We start from the raw sequence: 25,866 nt of genomic DNA on the forward strand, positions 1-25,866 counted from the left end.
GTCCATACTTTTCATCAAATCGTCTAAGTACTTAATGACCCAGAAGGCTTAACAAGAGTCACAATATCAGAGTGAAACACATTTTTTTTTTTCATAAGATTTTGTTTATTTGAGAGAGAGAGCACGAATGTGGGGGAGGTGGCAGAAAGAGAGTGAGAAGTAGGCTCTCTGCTGAGTAGGTAGCCTGATGAGGGGCTCGATCCCAGGACTCTGGGATCATGACCTGAGCCGAAGGCAGACGCTTAAACAACTGAGCCACGCAGGCGCCCAGAATGAAACACATCTTTAATAACAAATATTTAAAACGCACGTGGGTGGCTCTCTGGGTTAAGTGTCTGCTTTTGGCTAGGTCATGATCTTGGAGTCCTGGGATCAAGCCCCGCATCAGGCTCTCTGCTCAGCGGGGAGTCTGCTTCTCCCTTTCCCTCTGTGCTCACTCTCACACGTGTGCTCTCTCTCTCTCTCTCAAGCAAATAAATAAAATCTTAAAAAAAAAAACACCCAGAAAAGTATTATTTAAATGTGTTATTTTTACCTTCAGTGAGATTGTGAATCTTGCAGCCAGGATTGTAATAAGCTGGAGAGCCTTCTTTAGGAAGGGGATATTTTCAAGTTTATTGAAGCTTATGGGAAAGGGCCCCAATGTTAGAGGTGGGTATGAGCAGCTCTTCACCTGGTGACATCATCTACATCTTGAATAAATGGACTCTTTCTTGTTTAAAATCCAAATTCTTTTGTGGGATATTTCAATTACCACATGGTAAAATTTTAAATTTCATTTATTTGTCAAAGAGAGAGACAGAGAGAGAGCACAAGGAAGGGGAGAAGCAGGCTCCCTGATGAGCAAGGAGCTGGATGAGGGACTCGATCCCAGGACCCTGGGATCATGCCCTGAGCTGAAGGCAGAGGCTTAACCGACCGAGCCAGCCAGGCATCCCTTGAGGATATTTCAACAAGGGATTTATTCATCTTAACCTGCATCTCCCTTGATTATTCAGTTAAGTTGTGATTCTGAATTTCTTTCTTTCTTTTTTTTTTTTTAAGATTTTGTTTATTCATTTGACAGAGATAGAGACAGCCAGCGAGAGAGGGAACACAAACAGGGGGAGTGGGAGAGGAAGAAGCAGGCTCATAGCAGAGGAGCCTGATGTGGGGCTCGATCCCACAACACCGGGATCATGCCCTGAGCCAAAGGCAGACGCTTAACAACTAAGCCACCCAGGCGCCCCTGTTTTGTTGTTTTCAACATGTTCACTATGTCCACAGTAATCCTTTATTGGATTGTTTGGGCTTATTCTTGAACCTCATTCTCCAGAAGCTGTCATTTTCAACTCTTAGGTGTTTCTTATGCCTCCCCCTTTTTTTCTCAGTTTATATTTACACTTTCTTCTCTTCTATCCTCCCAATATTATATAGTAATTTTTGGTTAGATCGGTATTCACTGTCCATATTATTATAACCATATAAATGTTATAGTTGAGCCATGTTCCCCCCCCCCTTTTTTGGACTTAATAATTGTTTTGTTCACAATCCTTAGATTTCTAGGTACCCACCACTGATAAACCTCTATTCTTGCTTTTGTATGTGCAAATTAGCTTCTAAAGGTTCTCAAAAACATTTTCTTGGAGGCATCTCTTTGGTAGCCCTCTCTTGTCCTCTAGTTAGATTTCATTGCTTCAGAGGCCTCCTGATAGCTGTCTTTGTGATCTTTTTTCACTGTCTTTTGGGTGAGCCGCCTCCTGTGTTGGACCCCTTTGTTAAGCCCCTCTGTTTTTGGCAACCATTCATCTGTTTTCTATCACTATAGTTTTGTCTTTTCCATAATGTCAAAAAAAAAAAAAAAGAATCCTATTGAATCATAATGAATTTGAGCCTAGATTCTTTCACTTAATATATTTGAGGTTTATCCCTGTTGTGTTTATCAATAGCTCATTCTTTTTTATTGCTGAGTAATATTCAACTGTATGACTGTGCCAAAGATAATTCACACTTTGAAGGACATTTGACTTATTTTCAGTTTTGGGGGGACTGAGTAAAGGTGCTATGAATATTCAGATGGTTTTTTAGGAAAGTGGCCCATGGCCATTCCAAGCTACTTGGGAGGCTGAGAAATAATGTACTTATCTTTTTGCCCTCTTTACAAGAGGATGGCAAGGGAGAAATAGTATGTTGCAAATGGATATTGTTAGGTAATTCATGGTGTTAATTGTAAATAGCTTCTCCTTGGTTTGTTCTTTTGTTTTTGGTTTGTTTGTTCCCAGAGTGTCCTCAATGTTAGGTGTAGAGCCTTCTTAGAAAAAGAAAAAAAAAGAATTTTCTTCCTTCTTAGGCTGAGTAATAGGGGTGCATGGCTGGCTCAGTTGGTAGAGCATGCAACTCTTGATCTCAGCGTTCTGAGTTCAAGCCCCACATAAAAACTAAAAAAAAAAAAAAAAAAAATATTACTCAGCCTCTTATGTATATGCTACATTTTGCTTATCCATTTATCTGTTGGTAGAAACTTGGGTTGCTTCCACTTTTCAGCTATTGGGTATAATAGTGCTATGAAGTGGGTATACAGATATCTCATTGAGACCCTGCTTTCAGTTTTTTCTTGGTATATACTCTGAAGTGGAATTACTGGATGCGATAGTAATTTTTTTAAAATTTATTTTATTTTATTTTTTTGGTGGTTGCTATACTGTTTTCCGTACTGGGTGTTCTATTTTACATTTTCACTAGCAGTATATAAGGGTTACAGTTTCTCTGTATCTGCATCTTCTCCAAAATTTAATTCCAATTTTTATATTAATTAATTAATTTAGGATTTTATTATAGAAAGTGTGTGAGAGAGAGAGATCACAGCCAGGGGTGAGGGGTAGAAGGAGAAGCAGACTTCCCAGTGAGCAGGGAGCCTGATGTGGGACTCGATCCCAGGACCCCGGGATCATGACCTGAGCCGAAGGCAGATGCTTAATGTACTGAGCCTCTCAGGTGCCCTATTTATTTTTCAAAAGATTTTATTTATTTATTTGAGAGAGAGAACATGATTTGGGGGGAGGGGCAGAGGGAGAGAGAGAAGCAGACTGCTTGCTGAGCAGAGAGCTAAATGCGGGGCTCCATCCCAGGACCCTGAGATCATGAAGGCAGACGTCCAGCTGACTGAGCCACCCAGGCGCCCCTAATTTCTACTTTTAATTCTCATTATAATAGCCATCTTAATCGGTGTGAACTGGTATTTCATTGTTACAATCAGCTTTTTTTTTTTTTTTAAAGATTTTATTTATTTGAGAGTGAGAGAGCACGCAAGCAGGGGGGAAAGGGCATAGGGGGAGGAGAGGAAGAGGGACAAGCAGACTCTGTGCTGAGCCCAGTGCAGAGCTTAATCCCACAATTTATGAGATCCTGACCTGAGCTGAAATCAAGAGTCAGGGATGCTTATTAACCGACTGTGCCAGCCAGGTGCCTCTGTTAATCATGTTTTGTTGGCATATTTAGTTATATGCTTGGGTCTTTGTAACTATTCAGTATTTGTCGACTGAATAAGGGAAAATGATATGCACAAATTGTTTTTGTGTCCTTGGAAGATATATTATTTAAAAGTGGGTTTTGTCTTTAGATATAGCTTAGTCTTGGACACACATTTTGAATTGGATTATTGTCAGATAAAATCTTGGCTGGATACATGTTGACTTTGGGCTCAAATACCAACAGCAAATGGAAGAAGAAACTACATGTAGTGTTAACTGCATTTAGTGGTAAAATAAATACTGGTTAGAACGATTGGTGATATTTGAGATTTTGTTTAGAATTGCTATAATCATAAACCATAGACTTTTATTTCTTCATTTTAAGCTTTTATTTATTTATTTATTTATTATTTTTTAAAAGATTTTATTCATGAGACAAGGGTGGGGGCAGAGGGAGAGGGAGAAGCAGGACCCTGGGATCATGACCTGTGCCAAAGGCAGATGCTTAACTGACTGAGCCACCCAGGCACCCCTTTATTTTTATTTTTATTTTTATTTTTATTTTTATTTTTATTTTTATTTTAGAGTGCAAGTGAGAGTGGGAGGGGGAGTTTTAAGCAGACTCTGTGCTGAGCACAGAGTCCCACATGGGGCTCGATCTCATGACCCTGAGATGACAATCTGAACTGAAATAAAAACTCGATGCCTAACCGACTGTACCATCCAGGAACCCCTAAGATTTTATTTTTTGTTGTTATTTATTAGAGTGAGCATGTGCGAGAGTGAGTGAGAGAGAGGCAAATGGAGAGAGAGAGGCAGACTCCCCACTGAGCAGGGAGCCTGGTGCAGTGCTTGATCCCGGGACTGTGGGATCATGACCTGAGCCAAAGGCAGACGCTTAACCAACTGAGCCACCCAGGCTCCTCTAAGATTTTATTTTTAAGTAATCTCTATACCTGACGTGGAACCCTGAGATCGAGTTGCATGCTCCACTGTCTGAGCCAGACAGGTGCCCCAACCGTAGACTTTTAGATTGCATTAGTAAATTTGACTTAACTGTTCCTAGGAAAATGTAAAATCCTAATGGGTATTTTCTTGAGAATTTGTGTTTTAGAGAGCTGTTATGTTTTGTCTCATGTTTCTTCCTTATTCCTGAATTTTATCCTTGCCTTTTACTATGATTTGGAAGTTTAGCTTACTGCCATGCCTGCTTTCTTGCAGATTTTCTATTTTGTACATACGTTATTTTGTATATACTGTATATGATGACTTCAGTGAGCAGTGACCGTTCCCGAGGTGCTCGGGAAAAAACACAAATTTCAGCGACACAGGCATCACAACTACAGAAACAAGTAGTACAGGTAAGTTTTTTTGGAACTCTTGTTTTGTGTAGAGTTAATTAGGGAGCACATACTCTTTGTAGGATACCTAGGATTTTGAATCTTATTTTTAAAAAGTAGGTTGTATTCAGTGGGAAAGAGAAAATATCATTGATTCAGGTACTGTTGGACCTTGTTCCTTATCTGTTTGTGAACTTTTTCCTCTCCCTATTAGCATCTAGGCTGTCCCCTTTTCTTTTTCTTTTTCTTTTCTTTCTTTCTTTTTTTTTTTTTTTTTAAGATTTTAAGTAATTTCTACACCCAATATGGGGCTTGAACCTAAGGCCCCGGGATCCAGAGTCGCATGTTCTACTGATTGAGCTAGCCAAGGGAACCTCCTTTCCTTTATTATTAACCTAGGTATGTGCCTGAATGTAATACGAAAATCTAGAATATATGGAGAATTTATGCTCTGAAGTAGAGAAGTGAATTATATGAGACTTATAAAAAGCTGCCTTTTCTTTCAAGCATTGTTACCTGGGGAGAGCCGTTTAATATTAAGATGACTTTTAATTAACAAGGTCAATATAAATAAAATATTTAATGTTAAGTTGTCCCTCCTTCTGGGGTGCCTATGTGGCTCAGTCAGTTGAGTTTCTTCCGCTTGATTGCGGGTCAGGTCATGATCTCTGGGTGGTGGGATTGAGCCCCTCGTGGTGCTCTATGCTCATGGGGTGTCTGCTTGAGATTCTTTCCCTCTCCCTCTGCCCCTGCTAAAATAAATAAATAAAAAATAAATCTTAAAAAACAAATAGTCTCTCCTTCTGAATTTGTTTATATTATTATTTTAAATGAAGTGAGATAATTTAAGTAAAATGCTAAGTATAGTACCTGGTACAAAATTGAGCATTTTATACATGTTATTGACTAGATTTGCAGACGTTTTTTCAGAGGCCCATCATAAATTTCAGATTGATGATTTGACTATACTTTGATAGCTAATTATACAAGAATTTTTTTTTTTTTTATAATCAGTGATGACCAGGTGTCCTGTTGATGTTAAGGGATACAGAGAGTAGACTGTACTTTTGTTGCTTTACATTTTTCAGTATAAGGTTAGCCTTAAATTTTGCTTCTATCAGTAGACTTACAACCCTACTGTTCAATGCCTGTTCCTAAATACATTTATCCCAATAAATAATTATTCACAACGGATATGAAAGACTACCTCTTGTTGCAAAAATTTGGACTTTTTATACTAGGCCCTCCTTTTGTAGGTGAATGCTTAAGTGGCTATTCATGAAACATTTTCTTATCAAAGAAGAAATACAAGTTATGAGGAATCATAGGTGCAACCCTGCTTATAATCAAATAAATATAAATTAAAACAACATTTTGTATTTATCAAATATGTCAAAATTAAAAGTGTAATCTTTTAGGGGTGCCTGGCTGGCTCAGTCGGTGGAGCGTGCGACTCTTAATCTCAGCATTGTTAAGTTTGAGCTCCACATTGGGTGTAGAGATTACTTCAAAATAAAATCTTTTTTTTTTTTTTTTAAGTGTAATCTTTTTTTTTTTTTTTTTTTAAAGATTTTATTTATTTATTTGACAGAGATAGAGACAGCCAGCGAGAGAGGGAACACAAGCAGGGGGAGTGGGAGAGGAAGAAGCAGACTCCCAGCGAGAAGCCTGATGTGGGGCTCGATCCCATAACGCCGGGATCACGCCCCGAGCCGAAGGCAGACGCTTAACCGCTGTGCCACCCAGGCGCCCCTTAAGTGTAATCTTTTAGGGGTGCCTGGGTGGCTCAGTTGGTTAAGTGTCTGCCTTCAGCTCGGTTCATGATCCCAGGGTCCTGGGATGGAGCCCCGCATCTGGCTACCTGCTCAGCAGGGAGCCTGCTTCTCCCTCTTGCCCCTGCTTGTGTTCTTTCTCTCTCTCAAATAAGTAACATCTTTAAAAAAAAAATTAAATTAAAAAAAAGTGTAAGCTTTTGAAGAGGGCCTAATTGAAATGTTGGGAATGTAAATTGTTTCCATTTCCCACCCAAGTAGAGTCCTTGGGCTGATTCCAGTGAATCAGAGTCTCCATACTGGAGGAGGGAGGGGTCTCTTCCTCCCAAGGGTTGTCACTATTAGTTTTTACATGGGCCCTTTGGGGACGGCTCATTTTATGTAATTAGATGAAAAACTGCCCACTGAGCTGTGGAAGGATTCTTAGACCCTTAGATTCCTGATTTTCCTTTTTAAAAAATTATGGGAGGGGCACCTGGGTGGCACAGCGGTTAAAGCGTCTGCCTTTGGCTCAGGGCGTGATCCCGGCGTTATGGGATCGAGCCCCACATCAGGCTCCTCCGCTATGAGCCTGCTTCTTCCTCTCCCACTCCCCCTGCTTGTGTTCCCTCTCTCGCTGGCTGTCTCTATCTCTGTCAAATAAATAAATAAAATCTTTAAAAAAAATAAAAAATAAAAAATAAAAAATTATGGGAGAATATCTCAGAAAAGTAGTATGAATAACATTGTTCATGTTCATTTATGCATTAATCCCGTTCTAGGATGTATTTCCTAAGGCAGTAACCTTAAACTGGGGGTGGGGGTAACGCTTTATTCTGTAAGATGTTTGTTGCTCAATTCTAAATTTCCAAAGGTAGGTTATCTCAACAGGACACCTCTACCACAGTAGAGGGATGTAAGAGAGAGGACCGTGAGCTCTTAGATTCTGAATAAAGTGGGTCTGTCACTTTACCAACTAGATGAATTACATAAGTCTTGTTGAACCTTACTTTAAAAAAAAAAAAAAAAACCCAAACCAAAAAACATGCTTTGAGATTTAGAGAAAAGTTTCAAGAGCAGTACACATAATTCCTGAATATTCTTCATCCAGATCTCCCAGATGCTAACATTTTTACCATGTTTATATTTTTCTCCTTCCTATAAAGAAGAAACTACATACAGTTTTTCCCCAGAACCTTTTGAGAGTAAGTTGTAGATGTGGTGAATACTACATCTGAGTACTTCGGTATTTTTTCTCCCCCAAGGACATTATTACAAAACCATTATTAAAAAGTCAGGAAATCATGTAATCTACGGACTGTATTACTGTTTTCCCAGTTGTCTCAATAATGTCCTTTTTAGCTAATTAAGTCCTTTATCATACATTGTATTCAGATGTCCATTCTCTTCAGGCATTTTTAATGTGGTACTTCCTTTCCTGTTTTATAATATTGACCTATTTTAAGAATATAGGCCAGTTGCTTCGTAGAATATCTACCAATTTTAGCTTGTCTGAGATATTACTCATGATTATGATGGCGTTATGCATTTTTGAAGGCTTATTTATTTTATTTTATTATTTTTTTAAGATTTATTTTTTGAGAGAGCACGTGTGTGCATAAGCGGGCATGGGGGAGTAGGGGGGAGGGGCAGAGGGAGAAGCAGACTCCCCACTGAGCAGGGAGCCTGATGCAGGACTTGATCCCAGGACCCTGGGATCATGACCTGAGCTGAAGGCAGATGCTTAACCTACCAAGCCACCCAAGCGTCCCAAAGATTTATTTTTTTAGAGAGAGAGAGAGAGAGAGCGCGCGTGCGTGTGCGCCAGTGTGAGCTTGAGTGGGGGGAGGGGCAGAGGGAGAGAATCTCAAGCTGACTCCCCTGCTGAGTGGGGAGCCTGAAGTGGGGCTTGATCTCACGACCTTGAGATCACGACCTGAGCCAAAGTCAAGAGTCGGATGCCCAACTGACAGAGCCACCTGGGCTTCCCAGGTTATGCATTTTTGGTAGAAATACCATAAAAGTGATGATCTGTTCTTGATGCATCATATCATGTTGTTCAGGACATAGATTTATCCTATATACTGGTGGTCATTTTTATCATTTGATTGAAGTTTCTTGGGGTGCCTGGGTGGCTCCGTGGTTAAGTAGGTCTGTCTTAGGCTTAGGTCGTGATCCCAGGGTCATGGGATTGAGCTCCTTGTCAGGCTCCCTGCTCGGTGATCCTGCTTCTCCCTCTCCGTCTACCTGCTTCCCCGGCTTGTGCTCTGTCTCTGTCAAATAAATAAAATCTTTAAAAAAAAAATAAAGTGACGTTTCTTTAGTATTATATGGAGAGATAAGAACTCTAGGTATTCATTCATTCATTCATTCATTTATAAAAGATTTTATTTGCATGAGCGAGGGAGAGGAAGAAAGCACGAGGGGGGGAGGGTCAGAGTAAGAAGCAGACTCCCCGAGGAGCAGAGTCTGATGCGGGACTCTATCCAGGGATTCTAGGATCACGACCCAGATCGGAAGGCAGATGCTTAACTGACTGAGCCACCCAGGTGCCCTAGAACTCCAGGTTTTTAAAATGTGACATGGAGGGATGCCTGGGTGGCTCAGTTGGTTGAACATCTGCCTTTGTCTTGGGTCATGGGCTTGGGGTCCTGGGATCTGCAGTGTCCTTGCTCCTTGCTCAGCAGGGAGTCTGCTTCTCCCTCTCCCTGTGCCCCTCACCCTGTTTGCGCACCCCCCACCCCCCAATAAATACTTCAGGAAAAAAGAAGTGACATGGAATAGGATATTTACTTTTCAGGATGGTTGTAAGGAACTAAAATGGTATAGGTTGTATTCAGGAAGTGATAACCTTTACTCATTGTATATTCCATGTAAGTTATGAACTGATTATAATACTGTTTGAAATTATGTTGGAAAATGCCTGGCTCCTGATCAACTGAGACAGGACCCAAAATTATAGTATGGAACAATTGTTAAAACAAGAAAAAAAAAACCAAAACTAGTAGACTATGTTAATAATGTTTATTTTTGGGCGGTGGGCATAGGGATGATTAAAAAAATCATATTTCATTATATTTTCCAAATTTTGGGGGTAGCAGATATAACAAAAAATATTTGGCTTCCATAGAAAAGTTGTCAACACATTCTTCACTGTGAAAGTAGCTTAGCTTTGGGACACCTGGCTAGCTCAGTCATGGAGCATGCAATTCTTGATTTCCAAATTGTGAGTTTGAGCCCTATGAGGGTGTGGAGTTTACTTAAAAAATTATGAGGAAAAAAAAGAAGAAAGTAGCTTAGGCCATGATAAGCCAAGTGAATGAAAGAGATTTAGAGGAAGAGAATTAGTAATGCTGCTTTCTTGGCAAGACTTTTTTCAACCTGACAGTTGGGTGGTGGATGTCACTGATGTTTATCATAGGGTAGGGTATACTCACATTGTTTAACTTCAAATTATCAGTTGATTTTGCTTTTTCCTCATTTCTCAAGTTGTACAGATTTTTTGACATTTCCCAGAGTTTGTCCTGACAAGTTTCCTGTCTTACTTGAATTTATGTTTGTGGTTTTCTTTATCACATATTTAAAGTAATTTTCTTGGCTAGGGTAGTCAACAAAGGTAAAAAATATTTAAAGTTCTGATTTAAAATACTTTTTATTTCATTAGTATGATAGGCTAGTATTGCAGTTCTGTAGTCGTAAACGGCTGTTAAGTGCATCAGGTCTGCTTTCAGAAGTTATGTCTAGATAGCCCTCTCAGTAATAATACAGATGATATCACTGAAGAGAAATGCAAAGAATATTTGAGTTATAGTATTTAAGCTGAGAAAATTAAGTCTGAATAAATTAGTAATTGGTGTTTACCTAATGTAAGACTTTACATTTTATTTTTTTATTTTTAGATATATATATGTATATTTTTAAAGTAGACTCCACACCCAACATGGGGCTTGAACTCAAAATCCCGAGATCAAGAGTTGCATGCTCTACTGACCGAGCCAGCCAGGGACCCCTTAACTTTACATTTTAGAAATACGGGGGTGAAACAATATAAAATGTAAAAAATATGTGGAAGCCCCAGACTGTTGCCTATAGCAAAATGCTATTATTAATAACTGTTCTTACAATCTTTAGTGAAAGTCAACTCAAGTGTTTTCTTGTTAATACTTTGTATGATAGTTTAATAGAGTCAAGGGAAGCATTTTTTATGTGTGTCTGTAACTTGTGTACATTAAGGAAGCACAGGCAGTTCTCAGGCACTTTTCAAGTTTAAATATTGCTCCTTTTAGATCTACTATTGGTGACTGTTTTCCCCCCTGCCCTATTACTTTTAATCCCACACCCCTTTCGAAAGATACTACAGCCAAAATCTCTGGTTTTAGGTGTGTCTTGTACTCTTTGACATTGCTCTATGCTGTATTTTCTGTCTGAAATGTTTTGAAACAGGCACATTCTTTTTTTTTTTTTTTTAAGATTTTATTTTTTTATTTGTCAGCAAGAGAGCACAAGCAGGGGAAGAAGCAGGGTGAAGTGTTGAAATTTTTTCCCCCTAACATTTTATTATGAAGATGTTCAGATACAAAGAGTAGTTGAAAAGAGTTGTATGGTGAACACCCATACACTCAAAATTAGCTTTTTTTCCCTTTTTTAAAGATTTTATTTATTTATTTGAGAGAGGGAGACAGAGTGCATGCGCTCATGCCCACAAGCCCGAGGAGAGGGAGAAGCAGGCTCCCTGCGGGGCTCAATCCCAGGACCCTGGGATTATGACCTGAGCCAAAGGCAGACGCTTAACTGACTGAGCCACCCAGGTGACCCAAAATTAGCTTTTTGATATGTTTGCTTTATTACATCTAATTAGCTATCCATTATTTTATCTTACTTTCTTGATGCATTTCAAGGTAAATTAAAGTCATCAATATACTTCAGTCCTAAGCACTTTTGCATACATACATACATAACTAGAGTTGGATATTTGTTTAGGTCCCTCTCTCCCCCCACCTTTTAAGGTGAAATTTACACAGAGACATTTTAAGTGTTATCAGATCATTTTTTGTTGCTTGCATGTACCTGTATAACTCAGTCCCCTCTCAAGATACAGAACATCACCCTCATCCCAGAAGGTTCTGTGGATTTTATTATGTTTTCTTGCTGCAGACATCCTGCCTTCTTTAGGGTTCTGGAGATTTTCTTTATGTACTTCTGATTGCTTTCACCTTGCCTCTACCTCTCATTTATATCTTTCTGTGTTCCTCTTTTCCCTTCAGACTCTGCAGGTTTCCCATAACTAATGTGGACTGTATTCTCTCAGTTTTCTAGTCCTTGCACATGTTGTAGTCATTTTCCTCAGTCTTCAAGTATAAAATGACCGAAAAAAAAAATCATCTCCCTTTACATCCCTTCCTTATGGCAACCACACTAGCCTAGACCCTCATTACTATATTCTTAGACTGGTAAAATAGTTTCCTTCCTAGCTGGGAGGCAGCATGATTGATATATTGGGCACTACATACCTGTGGTAGTTAGGAGACCTGTGCCTTTAACACCCAGCATAGAGTATTAGTAAATTGCTTAGGGGCATACTATGGAGTTGAACTGTATTACTATGTTTAAGATCTTTGCTAGCAATAAAATCAAAGCTCCACTTCATGATTTAATAATTTTTATAATAGGAACTTTTCTGATCTTATGGAAAGATAATGCTTCAGGGATGAAGAATTTCATGATGGTTGCTTGCCAGATTGTTGTTGGCCCTTTCCTGTATAACAGTTTTAATATGTTTTTTGGAAATTTGCATGCATATTGTAAGGGCGTATAGTTGGACATTTTCCATCTTTATATATGTATCCTCCTCCTTTCCTTTCTTAATTGCCTGAGGACTTTCTTGTCAAATTGCTTTAATTAGACCCTCCAGTACAAAAGGCTAGAACAGACACCTTGTTTTGTTCTTGATCTTAGGGGGAAAGCTTTCAGTTGTCTTTCACTATTAAGTATGTTGTTAGCTGTGGTATTTGTAGGTGCCTTTATTAGGTTGAGGAAGTTCCCTTCTATTTCTAATTTGTTGAGTCTTTGTTATCATGAAAGGATACTGGATTTTATCAAATGCTTTTTCTTTGTTTTCTGAAATATTCATGGGGTTTTGTTATATTAATAGATGTATTACATTGTTCAGATGTTAAATTACCTTGAGTTCTTGGGATAAACCTTTCTTGGTAATAGTATATAATCCTTCTTGTATGTTCCTGGTTTGCTAGGATTTTGTGAGAGATTTTTCATCCATAGTGGTATTTTTCTGCAGTTATCTTTTCTTGTGATGTTTTTGATTTTGGTATCAGGATAAACTGACCTTGTAGAATGAGTTAGGAAGTGTTCCTTTCTGTATTTTTTTGGAAGAGTTTGTAAAGAATTGATATTGGTGTTAATTCCTTCATCATTTGGTAGAATTTACCAGTGAAGCCATCGGGCCCTGGGCTTTTCTTTGTGGGAACTTTTTATTTATTTTAAGTAGGCTCCACATCTATCATGGGGCTTGAACTCATGACCCTGAGGTCAAGAGTCACATGCTCTTCTGAATGAGACAGCCAGGCACCCCTGTGGGAACTTTTTGATGGCTTATTCAGTCACTTGTTACGGAGTTTTCATTTTTCTTGACATAGTTTCAATAGTTAGTGTCTTTTTAGCAATTCTTCTTTTTTGTCTAGGTTATGCAGTTTGTGGCATACATTTGTTCATGGAATTCTCTTATAATCCTTTTTATTCCTCTAACATAGGTAGTGATGTCTCCTATTTCATTCCTAATTTTAATGACCTTAGTCTTCTCTCTCTTTTTTTGGCTGATCTAGCCAAAAGGTTTGTCAGTTTTGTTGATTCCCCCCTGCCAAAGAATCAGATTTTTTTTTCCTCTTATTTTTCTATTCTCTTTTTTACTTATTTTTACTGTTGTCTCTGTTATTTCCTTTTCTTTTTTTAAAGATTTTATTTATTTATTTGATAGGGAGAGAGACAGCGAGAGAGGGAACACAAGCAGGGGCAGAGGGGGAGGGAGAAGCAGACTTCTAGCTGAGTAGGGAGCCCGATGCAAGGCTTGATCCCAGGACCCTGGGACTATAACCTGAGCCAAAGCCAGATGCTTAACAGCTGAGCCAGCAAGGTGCCCCTGTAATTTCCTTCTTTAAAAAACCTATTTTGGGGGGGCGCCTGGATAGCGCAGTCGTTATTAAGCGTCTGCCTTTGGCTCAGGGCGTGATCACAGCATTCTGGGATTGAGCCCCACATCAGGCTTCTCCGCTGGGAGCCTGCTTCTTCCTCTCCCACTCCCCCTGCTTGTGTTCCCTCTCTCGCTGGCTGTCTCTGTCAAATAAATAAATAAAATCTTTAAATAAATAAATAAATAAATAAATAAATAAATAAATAAATAAATATTAAAAAAAGAATAAAAAACTATTTTGGAAGGGGCACCTGGGTGGCTCAGTTGATTAAGTGTCTGCCTTCGGCTTAGGGCATGATCCCAGGCTTGGGGCCTAAGCCTGCACTGGGCTCCCTGCTCAATGGGGAGTCTTCTTCTCCCTCTCCCTCTGTGCTCCCCTCCCCCGCTTGTGCTTTCTGCCCAATCAACTGAGCCACCCAGGTGCCCCAAGAGTTACTTTTTTATATAGTAACTTTCTAATTTTTTATTGCCAAAAATACTGCAAAGGAAACAGCAAAATTCAGTAATTTGATTTTTTAAAAAAAGTGTGTTGGCCCAAAAGCCACTGGAAGAGAGTTTTCTGTTAGGGTGACTAATTTTAGCGTTTGAAAGTTTCCTTTTTTTTTTTTAAAGATCTTTTTTGTTAGAGAGAGAGAGCACAAGCAGGGGAAGTGGCAGGCAGAGCAGGGAGAGGGAGAAGCAGGCTCACCGATAAGCAAGGAGCCTGATGCGGAACTCGATCCCATGACCCTGGGATCATGACCCAAGTCGAAGGCAGCTGCTTAACTGACTCAGCCACCCAGGTGTCCTGAAAGTTTCCTTTTTCTTAAAAATTTTTAAATTGTGGCTAAAAAAAAAAAGTAACTTAAAAAAATATATGTATTTTTTAGGTTTTATTTATTCATCTGAGTGAGAGAGACAGAGAGCACAAGCAGGGGGGAGAGGCACAGGAAGAAGGACAAGCAGACTACTGTTGAGCAGGGAGCCCGATGCAAGCCTGGATCCCAGGACTGTAAGATCATGACCTGAGGTGAAGGCAGACAGCTAACCGACTGAGCCACCAGGCACCCCTAAAAATAATTTTTAATAGTTAAATACAGCCTTTTTCTTTTCAGAGCTGACCAGGATATCTTAAAAGAGTTGACAGCAGAGCCTTTTGGTTTTTTGACAGACGTGCTGGTTCTAAGCCTGTGTCCTAGCAGTCTCCATTACTTCCTGTTCTTCCAATTTTCTGTAGTTCTTATTTACTCCACTTCCCCAAGAGAAAGAACATTTAAGTGAGTAACATGGCCAGTTAAGATGAATAATAATTTCAGGTCATTTGGCCAAAGGACTGGAACCCTTATGCCATTTAATTTGATGTTTATTTGGCTTATGGCAACAGGTTATAAACATTTGAGAGCTCTAATCAGTATTTTTGTTACCATAGCACTATAGTGCCTGAGGTTTTTATGTTTTTCAGGAGATTTTGGCATCTAACTTGTATTTTAGGTGCTCAGATGTTTTTAACAATTTTGTATGTACTTTTCAGGCAACAGCTGAACAGATGCGTCTCGCTCAAGTGATCTTCGATAAAAATGATTCAGAATTTGAAGCTAAAGTTAAACAGGTATATTTGTGGCAAAGGATACTATTATTTGGCAGTATAATCTTCCTAGTTACTAGTGTTACCAACAATGAGCTAGACATTTGTGAAGAAGCAAACTGACCTTGTCTGTACCTGTGTATAGAAAGTACATTTAGTATTTGGCAAGTTCTCAGAAAATTTTGTTTAATGTTAACTGAATTGCCTTTTCCAACATGGTGGTGATTCCAAACTTATGCTGGAAAAATATGTCAGTAAATTTTAGGGTCATGTCTTCATTTAGAACTTTAAGGAGAGGCCTTTTTGATAATACAAATTTCAAAATCTTCAAAAACCTGATGAGGCTTCTTTTCCCTTCAAGATTCTAGAAATCAAGCTGTATAACCCTACCTCTGTCCAGATCTTGGTAGAGGTCTACAAGTAATTGTTCTTGGAGTGAATGTCCCACAGTGAGCTTGTTACTGAGAGTTAGCTGGAAAAGGAAAGGAACCTTGGTGGTTTTCACTGACACCATAAAGAATTACAGAACAGCGGAATGAAAGCAAAGCAGAGTTTTATTAAAGTACACCCCAAGGAAGAAGCGGGCTAGTCAAGAGAGACAATGGCCCTGGAAACTTGGTGGTGTGGGCTTATATCAGTTTTTTCTTTTGGGCGCGTCCTTGGGTTGCAGCATTTGAGTGACAAGCCTGGATTATATAACAATTAGCCAACTACCATGTCCTTTCCCAAGTTGTATTCAGAATGCCTGCATGGTGTAGGAAACTGCAACATTATTTCTATTTTAGAGACATTAGGTCAAATAAGGACAAGCTGCTGCTTTCTGCAAAGTGCAACAAGCACAACAAATTTAGCTCTTTACTCCTGCCCAGGAGGTTGTAACCATAAACCCATGGCTAAATGGGTAGAATGGGGTGGTCCTCAGGCTGTCCTCAGTTGGGGCTCTCCATCATGATATCTAAGGTCCATCCTTGTATTGCTCATGCCTAGCTTCCTGCCTAACTTTTTAGCCCTTTACTCTCTAAACTCTGTTTATACTTACAGTTGCTGTCATTAGACTAATGGTAATATTTTTAGAAGGCCATAAAAAGGATTTATTAAAAATGATAGGACTTATTCTCTGGAATGAGATTTATGTACAGTTGGAGAACTACTTCAACATATCATACTGTCTTTTATCTGAATAGTATAGCGGATACAGAAAAAAGAGCCCTGGTCCAGGAGTTCAGAGTTTTATGGTTAAACTTTAGTTCGATATTTTACTAATCCAGTCACTGGGGGTAATTTTGATACTTAATGTTTGTTCTTACCACTTGTATATTACCGGTATTGGGTTAATACAGACACTGATAAAAACTGACACTAGTTGATATCCAAAGACCAAAGCACTGGAAAGTTGTAGTGTGTGTTGTAGAACTTTCACTGTGCAATGCAGGGAAGAAAGCAGAGAGAGAGTAGTGTATAGTGCAAAGAGCTCTATCCAGGATACCTAGATACCAGATAGGCCTTTTTATTAATTAGTTTTTTGACAGAGAAATCATTTCAGATGTTGGTGTCAAACTGTTCTGAACAGTAGTACATATTAAAACAGTTAAATGTGTGTAAAACAGAATAGATAACTTAAATCGTATATTTGTTCACTGGTAATTGAAAAACCTGTATTGTACCTAATCTGTGATTGTACTTGTGATGAAAATGTTAAGTAGCTTAATCTCCCTTGTTAAAGAGAATGTACCAAGGGGATTTCTTTGATTACTTCAAACCTAGCACCCTGTTGAAGCTGTTTGCACAAGTACTATGTCTAGGAGTGTTTGTGATAGCTGTAGAATTGCACTTGTGAGACCTTTGGGTGTTGTTGCTGTGTATGTGGAGTGTTCTGATCCAAGTGGTGATAAACCACATAGGGAATGTTTTCTTTGTACAAAATAGTTGGACTGGATATTTTGGTAATGGTGGCCATATACACATACTATTTGAGTAGTTCAGAATTTTGGGAATCCCAGGCCACTGAACTAAATTGGAGTAGTCAGAGCTGATCTTGAGTATGCTGAGAATGTTGGTTTATATGTATGTGTATACTGCTGATTAATAATCTGATACTTGGTCATCTTGGAGGAGAGTTGATTTGTAGTTTGGCTCTTCTGTATTGATGAAAAGACAAGTGATGGTCACAAAAAGCAGGTAAACCTGTTCTTGCATTATAAGCTCAGAGTTTGGAAGGAGGCCATCTTCATGTGGAAAGATTGTGTAATTTCTATTTTTAAATAGAAGAATCTTAAAATTGGTCTCAAGTGCCATTTTGGGGTCCCCTTAACCATTTTCTTATAATTTCAACAGCTTATGGAAGTGACGGGGAAAAATCAGGATGAATGCATAGTGGCCCTACATGACTGTAATGGAGATGTGAACAAAGCTATCAATATATTGCTGGAAGGGAATTCAGACACGGTAATAATTATTAATAAGTATTATTAATTGATTTGCAGTGCTAAGATTTATCTCCAATTGCATATTGCATTTTGGACTTCACTTTTTTGGGAGGTGGGGGTGAAGGGAATAATGGGTTCCATTCCATGTTTGTTCTAAGACCAGAAAGAACACTAACCTGAAATGACTGTTTTTGTTACATATGGTTTCTTCATGAAGTTGTAGAATCTGAGGACTCAAAAGTGAACTTGATCATCTACTTCAGCCTTACACAGTTCCCAAATTCTCTGGGCCTGTAGACATTTTTACCACCTGAAAAACTTGTCTTGGCTTCACTGCTTGTGTTTCTTCATCTCAATCATCATCTCTTACTACTCCTTAAATCTCTAGACTAACAGAAAACCAGGATTTGCTGGTATATCTATTTGCTTATGTGTGACTATTCTACAGGCACATTTTCATGACCATTTGACAGATAAAATAAGAAAGAAAGGTGTTACTGTTGGTTTTTTTTCTTAAGCTTAGTAAATTTTGAGGATTGTGCAGACACACTAAGCTTTATCCTTTCTATTTTAGGAAGGATACAACTAAAGGCACAGTAGGCAGTTGTCAGCCCTAATTTCTTGATTTCTGCATGGAGATTGCACATTATATTGCTGCTTCTTTTCTTCTCTTTTCTTTTTTTAAGGTTTTATTTATTAGAGAGAGAGAGAGTGCGTGTGTGTGTGTGTGTATGTGTATGTATGTGTGTGGATGAGAGAGAGCAGAAGTGAGGGGAGGGGTAGAGAGGGAGGGAGAAGCAGAGTTCCCTGCTGAGCAGGGAGCCCAACTCAAGGCTCGATCCTAGGACTGTGGGATTATGACCTGAGCTGAAGGCAGCTGCTTAACCACCTGAGCCACCCTGGCACCCTGTGCAATGTTTCATTTGTATTTTTTTAATTAGTTAATCAGAGAGAGTGAGCACGAGCAGGGGGAGGGGCAGAAGCGGGGTGGGGAGGAAGGAGACTACCCACTGAGCAGGGAGCCTTTGCGGGGCTCCATCCCAGCACTCTGGGATCATGACCCGAGCTGAAGGCAGTCGTTCAACCAACTGAGCCACCCAGGCGCCCAATGAAATTTTCATTCTTAAGGATAAGGCTGTATTAGGGAAAGGCTATATAAAAATGAACTGTTGTGACAAGCTCAGAAGTAAAATGAGTATCTTTATTTAATATGAAATAAGCGGAATGAGTTATATAATTATAAAAGTCAGATGTTTGGGATAGTATTTCACTGTTTGAATATAGCAGTATCTGTGGGTAAAATTCCATGCAAGATAACACTAGTCTGTCAGTTTGTTGGGAAAATACATCATGTTAAGTGACAATATAAAATTTTGAATAGTTTTTGTTTGCTGATAGTTAAGTTTGTATTTTCTGGGTTTTATAAAATATGGGGAATATGTTTATCTCATTGATAATGGATACAGTATAGAATGGCTCTCAGTTTTTGTTTGTTTTTGTCTTTTTTTGTATAGAGGGAGAGAGAGTGGGGGACAGACATAGGGGAGAGGGAGAGAGAGAATCCTAAGCAGGCTCCATACTGGTGCAGAGCCTGACTCAGGGCTCGATTTCACAACCCTGAGATCATGACCCAAGCGAAAATGAAGAATTGGACACTTAACTGACTGAGCCACCCAGGCGCCCCTAAACTACCTCCTTTATTTTTATATGTGTGTGTGTGTATGTATGTATATACACTGTGAATAAGTGAAGTATTTCCAAATTGTTAATTGGAGGGCCTGTTTTCTTTTTATATATTCGAGGTAGGTCAGGATACTACTTTGTATTGCCTTTCCTTTAGCTCTCTCTGACTTCATTCTTTTTCTGTGGTAGTGGGTGAATTTTTAAGTCTTAAATAAATGTCCGGTTCTCTTTGTTTTATTGAGTCTTAACTTCTTATGCTCCTTTGGGACCGAACCCTAAGGAGGTAGTTCTGGGTTAAATGATAAAGAACATATCTTTGGTTTCCTTGAATCTGGAAATCATGTGGTGAGGTTGGATCTAGTTTGGTTTCTTCATAGATCAGAAAATACCAAATTAGGGCCTGAATACAGACAGAAAAGGCGTATGCTTGTTGAGAGATGAGAAGGCTGTGGTAGAAAGGAGAGGCAGAGGGAAAGTCCTTTTGAAACTGGTTTTTTTTAGGATCATTCTTCATAGTGTTTGTCTTGTCACCTACCTGATTGCTGTCTGTAGCAGCCATGGCTAACCAGCTGTAAGGTATGTCTTCCCTTGACTGGGGTAGTTTATTGGCGTGGAGGTGCTAGACAAAATAAACACTGTAGGGTTGCTAGGAGCAAGAACGTTTAAAATAAACCATGAAAGCAAACATATCTTGTTCTATTGACTAACCTTATTTTGTGCCAGGATCTTCTGAAACAATATTATTATTATTATTTTTAATTTTATTTACTTATTTGAGGGAGAGAGGGTGAGAGGGAGAGCACAAGCAGGGGAGGGATAGAGCAAGAGGGAGAAGCAGGCTCCCGCCGAGCAGGGAGCCCAGTGCAAGGCTCGATCCCAGGACTCCAGGATCATGACCTGAGCTGAACGCAGTTGCTTAACCGACTGAGCCATCCAGGCACCCCTGAAACAAAATTATTACTTTGGGGGGAAAAAAAATTAGGTGGAATTGTCCATGATAATTTTAAGGATGAGTTTGTCTTTCATGTAAGAGGAGCTGTCACAAAGGAAGACATTGAACATGATCATAAGTACTAATAAACCTTTTATTTATTATAATGCTCTTTTGAGTGACAGAATAGTTCTGAAATATCAGTCTCTCGCATTAATGTACTTTTTTTTTAAAAAATTTTTTTCAAGTAATGTGTTTGTGTTGTGTAGTTCCTGGCAAATATGAGGAGGTGGGCGAGTGATATTTATTTAGCCGTCCCTGGAAAGCTGCTTTTCTGATCACTAAATGTAGTGTCTGGGAGGACCATTCCTCTTAGACTTTCTTCAGACCTATTGTACAAGTAGCCAAATACAGATAACAAAGGGTCAGAAGTTCAGTTGAAAGTCTTTTGTAATTGTTTGGTTTGTTTGAAAGCTTGTGTGCATGCTCACAGACTGTTGTGCCAAATGTGCGATACTCGCTTTAGCATTTACAGTGGCATTAGACCAATTGCCCCTTAAGTTTGCTCTCCTTACTTCCTCCACAAATAAGTTCTTGTCAGTCTTGAATCAAGCCCAAGACTTGATTATGGGTATCCTTTGCTGAATGAAATGGGGTAAGATGTTTTTCTCAAATGTTTCACATACAGGGGCGCCTGGGTGCTTAGTCAGTTAAGCGTCTGCCTTCTGCTCAGGTAATGATCCTGGGCTCCTGGGATGGAGTCCCCCTTCGGGCTCCCTTTTCAGTAGGGAATGTGCTTCTCCCTCTGCCCTTCACCCTGCTTCTGCTCTCGTGCATGCACATTCTCTCTCTTTCTTTCTCTCTCGAAAATAAATATATATTAAAAAAAAAAAAAGACAATGTTAATTGTATACACTATGCACCTATGCTGGCTCTACTATGTGTACCTTTTCTAGGACTTCTAGAATTTACCTTTTGTCTTGTTAACCTAAGAGGACAGGATTCTATCTTACATAGTTGTCTTGTTTGTTCATATTAGCAAGCATAATCGAGTTTGTACACTGCAGAATTATTTCTCTGGAATAAATGTGCTTTATTGTTTTCTCTAATTAAAAAAACAATGCAGAGGGGTGCCCAGGTGCCTCAGTCAGTTGAGCCATCTGCCTTCCGCTCAGGTCATGATCTCAGGGTCCTCGGATCGAGCCCTACATTGGGCTCTGCACTGGCGGGGCATCTGCTTCTACTTCTCCCTTTGTGTGCTCACACGCTCTCTCTCTCTCTCTCTCTCTGTCTCAAATAAATAAAATCTTTTAAAAAAAGCAGTGCAGAATGATAAAAAATTAAGTGTCTTCATTTAGGTAACTACTCCTTTCTTCAGTATATATGTATATATACAGGCTTACATTTGAACCAAAAAATATAATCCTGTTTTATACACTTGTTAGTTGGTTAGCTTGCTACACTTACATCATGGATCTCTTTCTGTGTACGCCTGGATAACTTTTTTCCTAAAGATTTTATTCATTTATTAGAGCCAGAGCATAAGTGGAGGTGAGAGGCAGAGGGAGAGGCAAAAGCAGAGAGGGAGAAGCTCAGTGCTGACTCCATCCCAGGGCCCAAGGTCCCGGGATCATGACCTGAGCTGAAGGCAGATTCTTTTTTTTTTTTTTAAGATTTTATTTATTTATTTGACAGAGATAGAGACAGCCAGCGAGAGAGGGAACACAAGCAGGGGGAGTGGGAGAGGAAGAAGCAGGCTCCCAGCAGAGGAGCCTGATGTGGGGCTCGATCCCATAACGCCGGGATCACGCCCTGAGCCGAAGGCAGATGCTTAACCGCTGTGTCACCCAGGCGCCCCTGAAGGCAGATTCTTAACCGATTGAGCCACCGATTGGGGCACCCAGGTTCCCCAACCTGGGTAACTCTAAGTGGCTACATACTGCTCCATTTGTGGATGTTTTAGAGTAGTTAGTCTTTTAAGGTAGACATTTGGAGGATTCCCCCACCCTTCATTCTAACCATCGTCTGTATGTATATAAATGTTTGCACAATTAACAAAATTATTTTCTGTGAATAAAGGCCTAGAACTAGAATTGCTGGGTCAAAAGCTGTGAACTAATTACAGTTTGGGTACTATTCCTAGGTAGACTTGTAGGAAGATTAGAATAGATGGATATCTACCAGAACTGAATATACCAGATTATATGCTGTAACTGTCAGTTGTTGATTTTTAAAAAATATTGATCAAAGCTTAAAGTTGGAAAATAACTTGTTTTAATTATTATTTTTTTCACATGCAATGATTTTATATGTAACTAAATACATGGGTTCAGTAGAGGTTTGTAGATGTCAAAAAAAAAAATCTTTCTAAAAAGGTGTTTTAAATCTGACCTCCACTGTTTTGGAAGTAATTCAGCTATATTTCTTCAATTTTAGTTTTTTAATTTCTAGTGTTTATGTTTATTTGGATATACAATATTAGTAATTTCCTTTTGTTCCTAAGATTTTTTTAAGCTTAAAATAGTTCTTGCTCTTATTTTGGGATTGAATCACTTCAAATCTCTTGTGAAATGACGTAGATGATGACAAAGTAAACAGAAACAAATGGGCCAGTTTGGGGATTTCTCAGTAACATACCTTTATTGATATCCTAATACCACTTATTTTCACAAGAACGAGGTGTTCTTTTCTCAGCAATTTATACACACACACACACACACACACACACACACACGATTTGATTTCCATCACAATTAGAGGCGAGGCAGAGAAGGGAGATTATATAAATTATTTGACTTCTCATTAGAAACAGGTCTTTGAGGTTGAAATTTTGGGTACTTAGTTTAAAAAAAATAACCTCAAATTTTATTTGCCTACCATTAAATTTTTTTAGTTGGTTACTTTGGTTAACTGAATAGAGCAAGTTATTCCTGAGGTTTTAGAGCAGCATTTTAGGGTAATTTTGTATTCTTTGAGCTAATCTGCTTATTCATAAGTTTAAGGCCTACTGAGGTAGGTGGAGGTGGCATAGTGTGGGAGCTTGAGGGAAATGACCTTTACTTTATTTTTAAATCAGCATAGGAAAAAGCTCTGTGGTGGGATAACATATAGTATGTTGTTAATTCAGCTAGTTGCTGTATTCTTTTGTGCTGTATATGGCAACAGGAGCTTAGCAAGAGGTTTGCTGTCTTTATCATCAGAAAGTAGAACTATATGGATAAGAATTAAAATGGTGGGCAAGTGAGCTGCAAGGTGTGGGTTATTAGGTCTGAAAGGTATATGCATATATCCTTGATAATTGTGTACACTTTGAATGACAACTCTGAATGACCACTCTTGTCTTCGGTAGACTTCATGGGAGACTGTAGGGGGGAAGAAGAAGAATTTTGGAAAAGAAAGTTCAGAAAACAAAGAGAATAGAGAGAAGAGAAGTGAGAGAGAACTAAATCGTGGACGTGGAAACAACAACCGGAAAGGAAGAGGTGGCAGTCGTGGGAGAGAGTGTAAGTACATTTCTCCTCAATTTTTTGTTATGAAAAAAAATTTTTTTTTAAGATTTTATTTATTCAACAGATATAGAGACAGCCAGCGAGAGAGAACACAAGCAGGGGGAGTGGGGGAGGAAGAAGCAGGCTCATAGCGGAGGAGCCTGATGTGGGGCTCGATCCCATAACGCCGGGATCACGCCCTGAGCCGAAGGCAGACACTTAACCGCTGTGCCACCCAGGCGCCCCACAAACGTGATTTTTTGAAGCAAACTTGCTTTACGGGAGGGCAAGTCCAACTAGAAGAAAGAAAAAGTGATACATCGTTTTAATTTCCTTACAGAATTTTCCCCTACAAATTAAGCTAGATGTGCTGTCATCAGTTTTTGAGCCACTTTTATTTGCTTTTGTTTTTACTGTTTTCTGATCCCTTTTGTTACGTTTTGGCCTTTTTAAAAAGTCTTTTTGTCCTTGCCTTTGATAGCTCTTATGTACAATTATGTACAAGAGGTGCTCTTTTCTTCCGTAGTTAGAGGTGAAGAGAACGGAATTGATTGCAATCAAGGGGACAAGCCTTCAGACCGTGGCAAGAGAGCCCGTGGCAGAGGTAAGACAGAATAAGGAGATGGAGATGCTTGTGATTGGAAGGAGGAGGCAGGCTATTGGTATACTTACTTCACTAAGACATGGCAATGTACTCTGAGAGAAGGGTTGATCTTCTGCAATCTTTGGATTTGTTTACCAGTGGCTATGAGTGAAGTGGTTGGATTTACATAATTTTGAGAAAACTTACTGGTTGGTTTCACCTGAGCTGAGAAAGTCCTTTAAATGAATAATTTAAAACTTGAAGCTCTGATCAAACAGTCATTAAATTCTTCTTTGTTGGACTTTAATAGATGTGTTTTACCCTTATGATACCGGTTTTAAAATTAGAAGTATTTGCCCATTTATTAGCTCCTTCCCATCCCCCAATATTTTATGTTAGTGATCATTTCTTAACATTTATTGACTTGGGATGTCATTATGCCACTTTAATGATGTAATTTCATATACTTTAGAGTTGTGACTGAATTTTCTCAGGGTCAGAAAATCAAGATACATAATGTAATATGCAGATATTGCTTTGGTTCAGTGGATGAACTACCTGAACTGACATTTTGTTTGATCCATTTTATTTCATTTTTCCTTTTAAGATTTTATTTTTAAGTAATCTCTGCACCGAACATGGAGCTTGAACTCCCAACCTCACAACCCCAGAGATCAGGAGTCTCATGCTGTACAGACCAGGCCAGCCAGGAGCCTCCGTTTGATGTATTATTAAATGCAGTTGTGACTGTTCTCTGCATGAGCAGTTCATAGTGACAGAATTTTTGATCAGCAATGTTATTAAGCATAGAAATAATGTAGGCACTGTATGTTAATTACCTAAAATTTCAATTAAAAAAAGAATGTAGGCAATATGTATACTACCAACTCCCTTGGCTGTTCGTTCATTCAACTATCATTTATTAAAATACTATATATGCCAAAGGTAAATGATAGCCAGAGATTGGAGAAGGCAAAACTATGTACTGATTTGCCAGACAGAGTCAAAATAAGATTAGAATTATTTATTTGACAGAGAGAGAGAGGGAGAGAGCATGTGAGCACACAAGCAAGGGGAGCAGCAGGCAGAGGGAGAGGGTGAGAAGCAGACGCCCTGCTGAGCAGAGCCCGATGTGGGCTGAATACCAGGGCCCTGGGATCATGACGTGAGCCAAAGGCAGATGCCTAACTGACTGAGCCACCCAGGCGTCCCCATCTAACCAATTTTAATAATTATTCCTTTTTCTAGCCTTTTAAAATTATGATCAGTTTCAAATTTAGAGAAAGTGGAGAAAGTAGATGGAACCATATGTCCCCTTCTCCTTAGTCAATAACACTTAAAGATTTTAGCCCTATTGGTCTTACAGATCTCTTTCCTACCTTCCTTCTCTGCAGAAATATTTTAAAGTAGATTTTTTGGGTCACTTTACCCCTAATTACCATGTTAA

The 25,866-nt window shown here is 39.1% G+C and overlaps 1 protein-coding gene across 8 annotated transcripts in view; it reads left to right on the forward strand.

Annotated features, from left to right (window-relative positions):
* UBAP2 (ubiquitin associated protein 2) overlaps positions 1–25,866 on the forward strand; it is a 116,916-nt gene that overhangs the window by 33,100 nt on the left and 57,950 nt on the right. For 6 of the 8 annotated variants that reach the window (XM_087869591.1, XM_045780204.2, XM_045780206.2 and 3 more), the window contains 5 exons: positions 4,671–4,810; positions 15,255–15,332; positions 17,643–17,753; positions 23,698–23,851; positions 24,363–24,440. In XM_087869591.1, the coding sequence (XP_087725717.1) occupies positions 4,712–4,810; positions 15,255–15,332; positions 17,643–17,753; positions 23,698–23,851; positions 24,363–24,440 (520 nt within the window). In that variant the 5' untranslated portion in view covers positions 4,671–4,711. The remainder of the gene's footprint in view (positions 1–4,670; positions 4,811–15,254; positions 15,333–17,642; positions 17,754–23,697; positions 23,852–24,362; positions 24,441–25,866) is intronic. The other 2 variants (XM_087869594.1, XM_045780209.2) reach the window with 1 other exon arrangement.

This window comes from Ursus americanus, chromosome 18 (genome assembly GCF_024610735.1).
Source record: "Ursus americanus isolate L20-20 chromosome 18, mUrsAme1.1.p, whole genome shotgun sequence".
NCBI lineage: Eukaryota > Metazoa > Chordata > Mammalia > Carnivora > Ursidae > Ursus > Ursus americanus.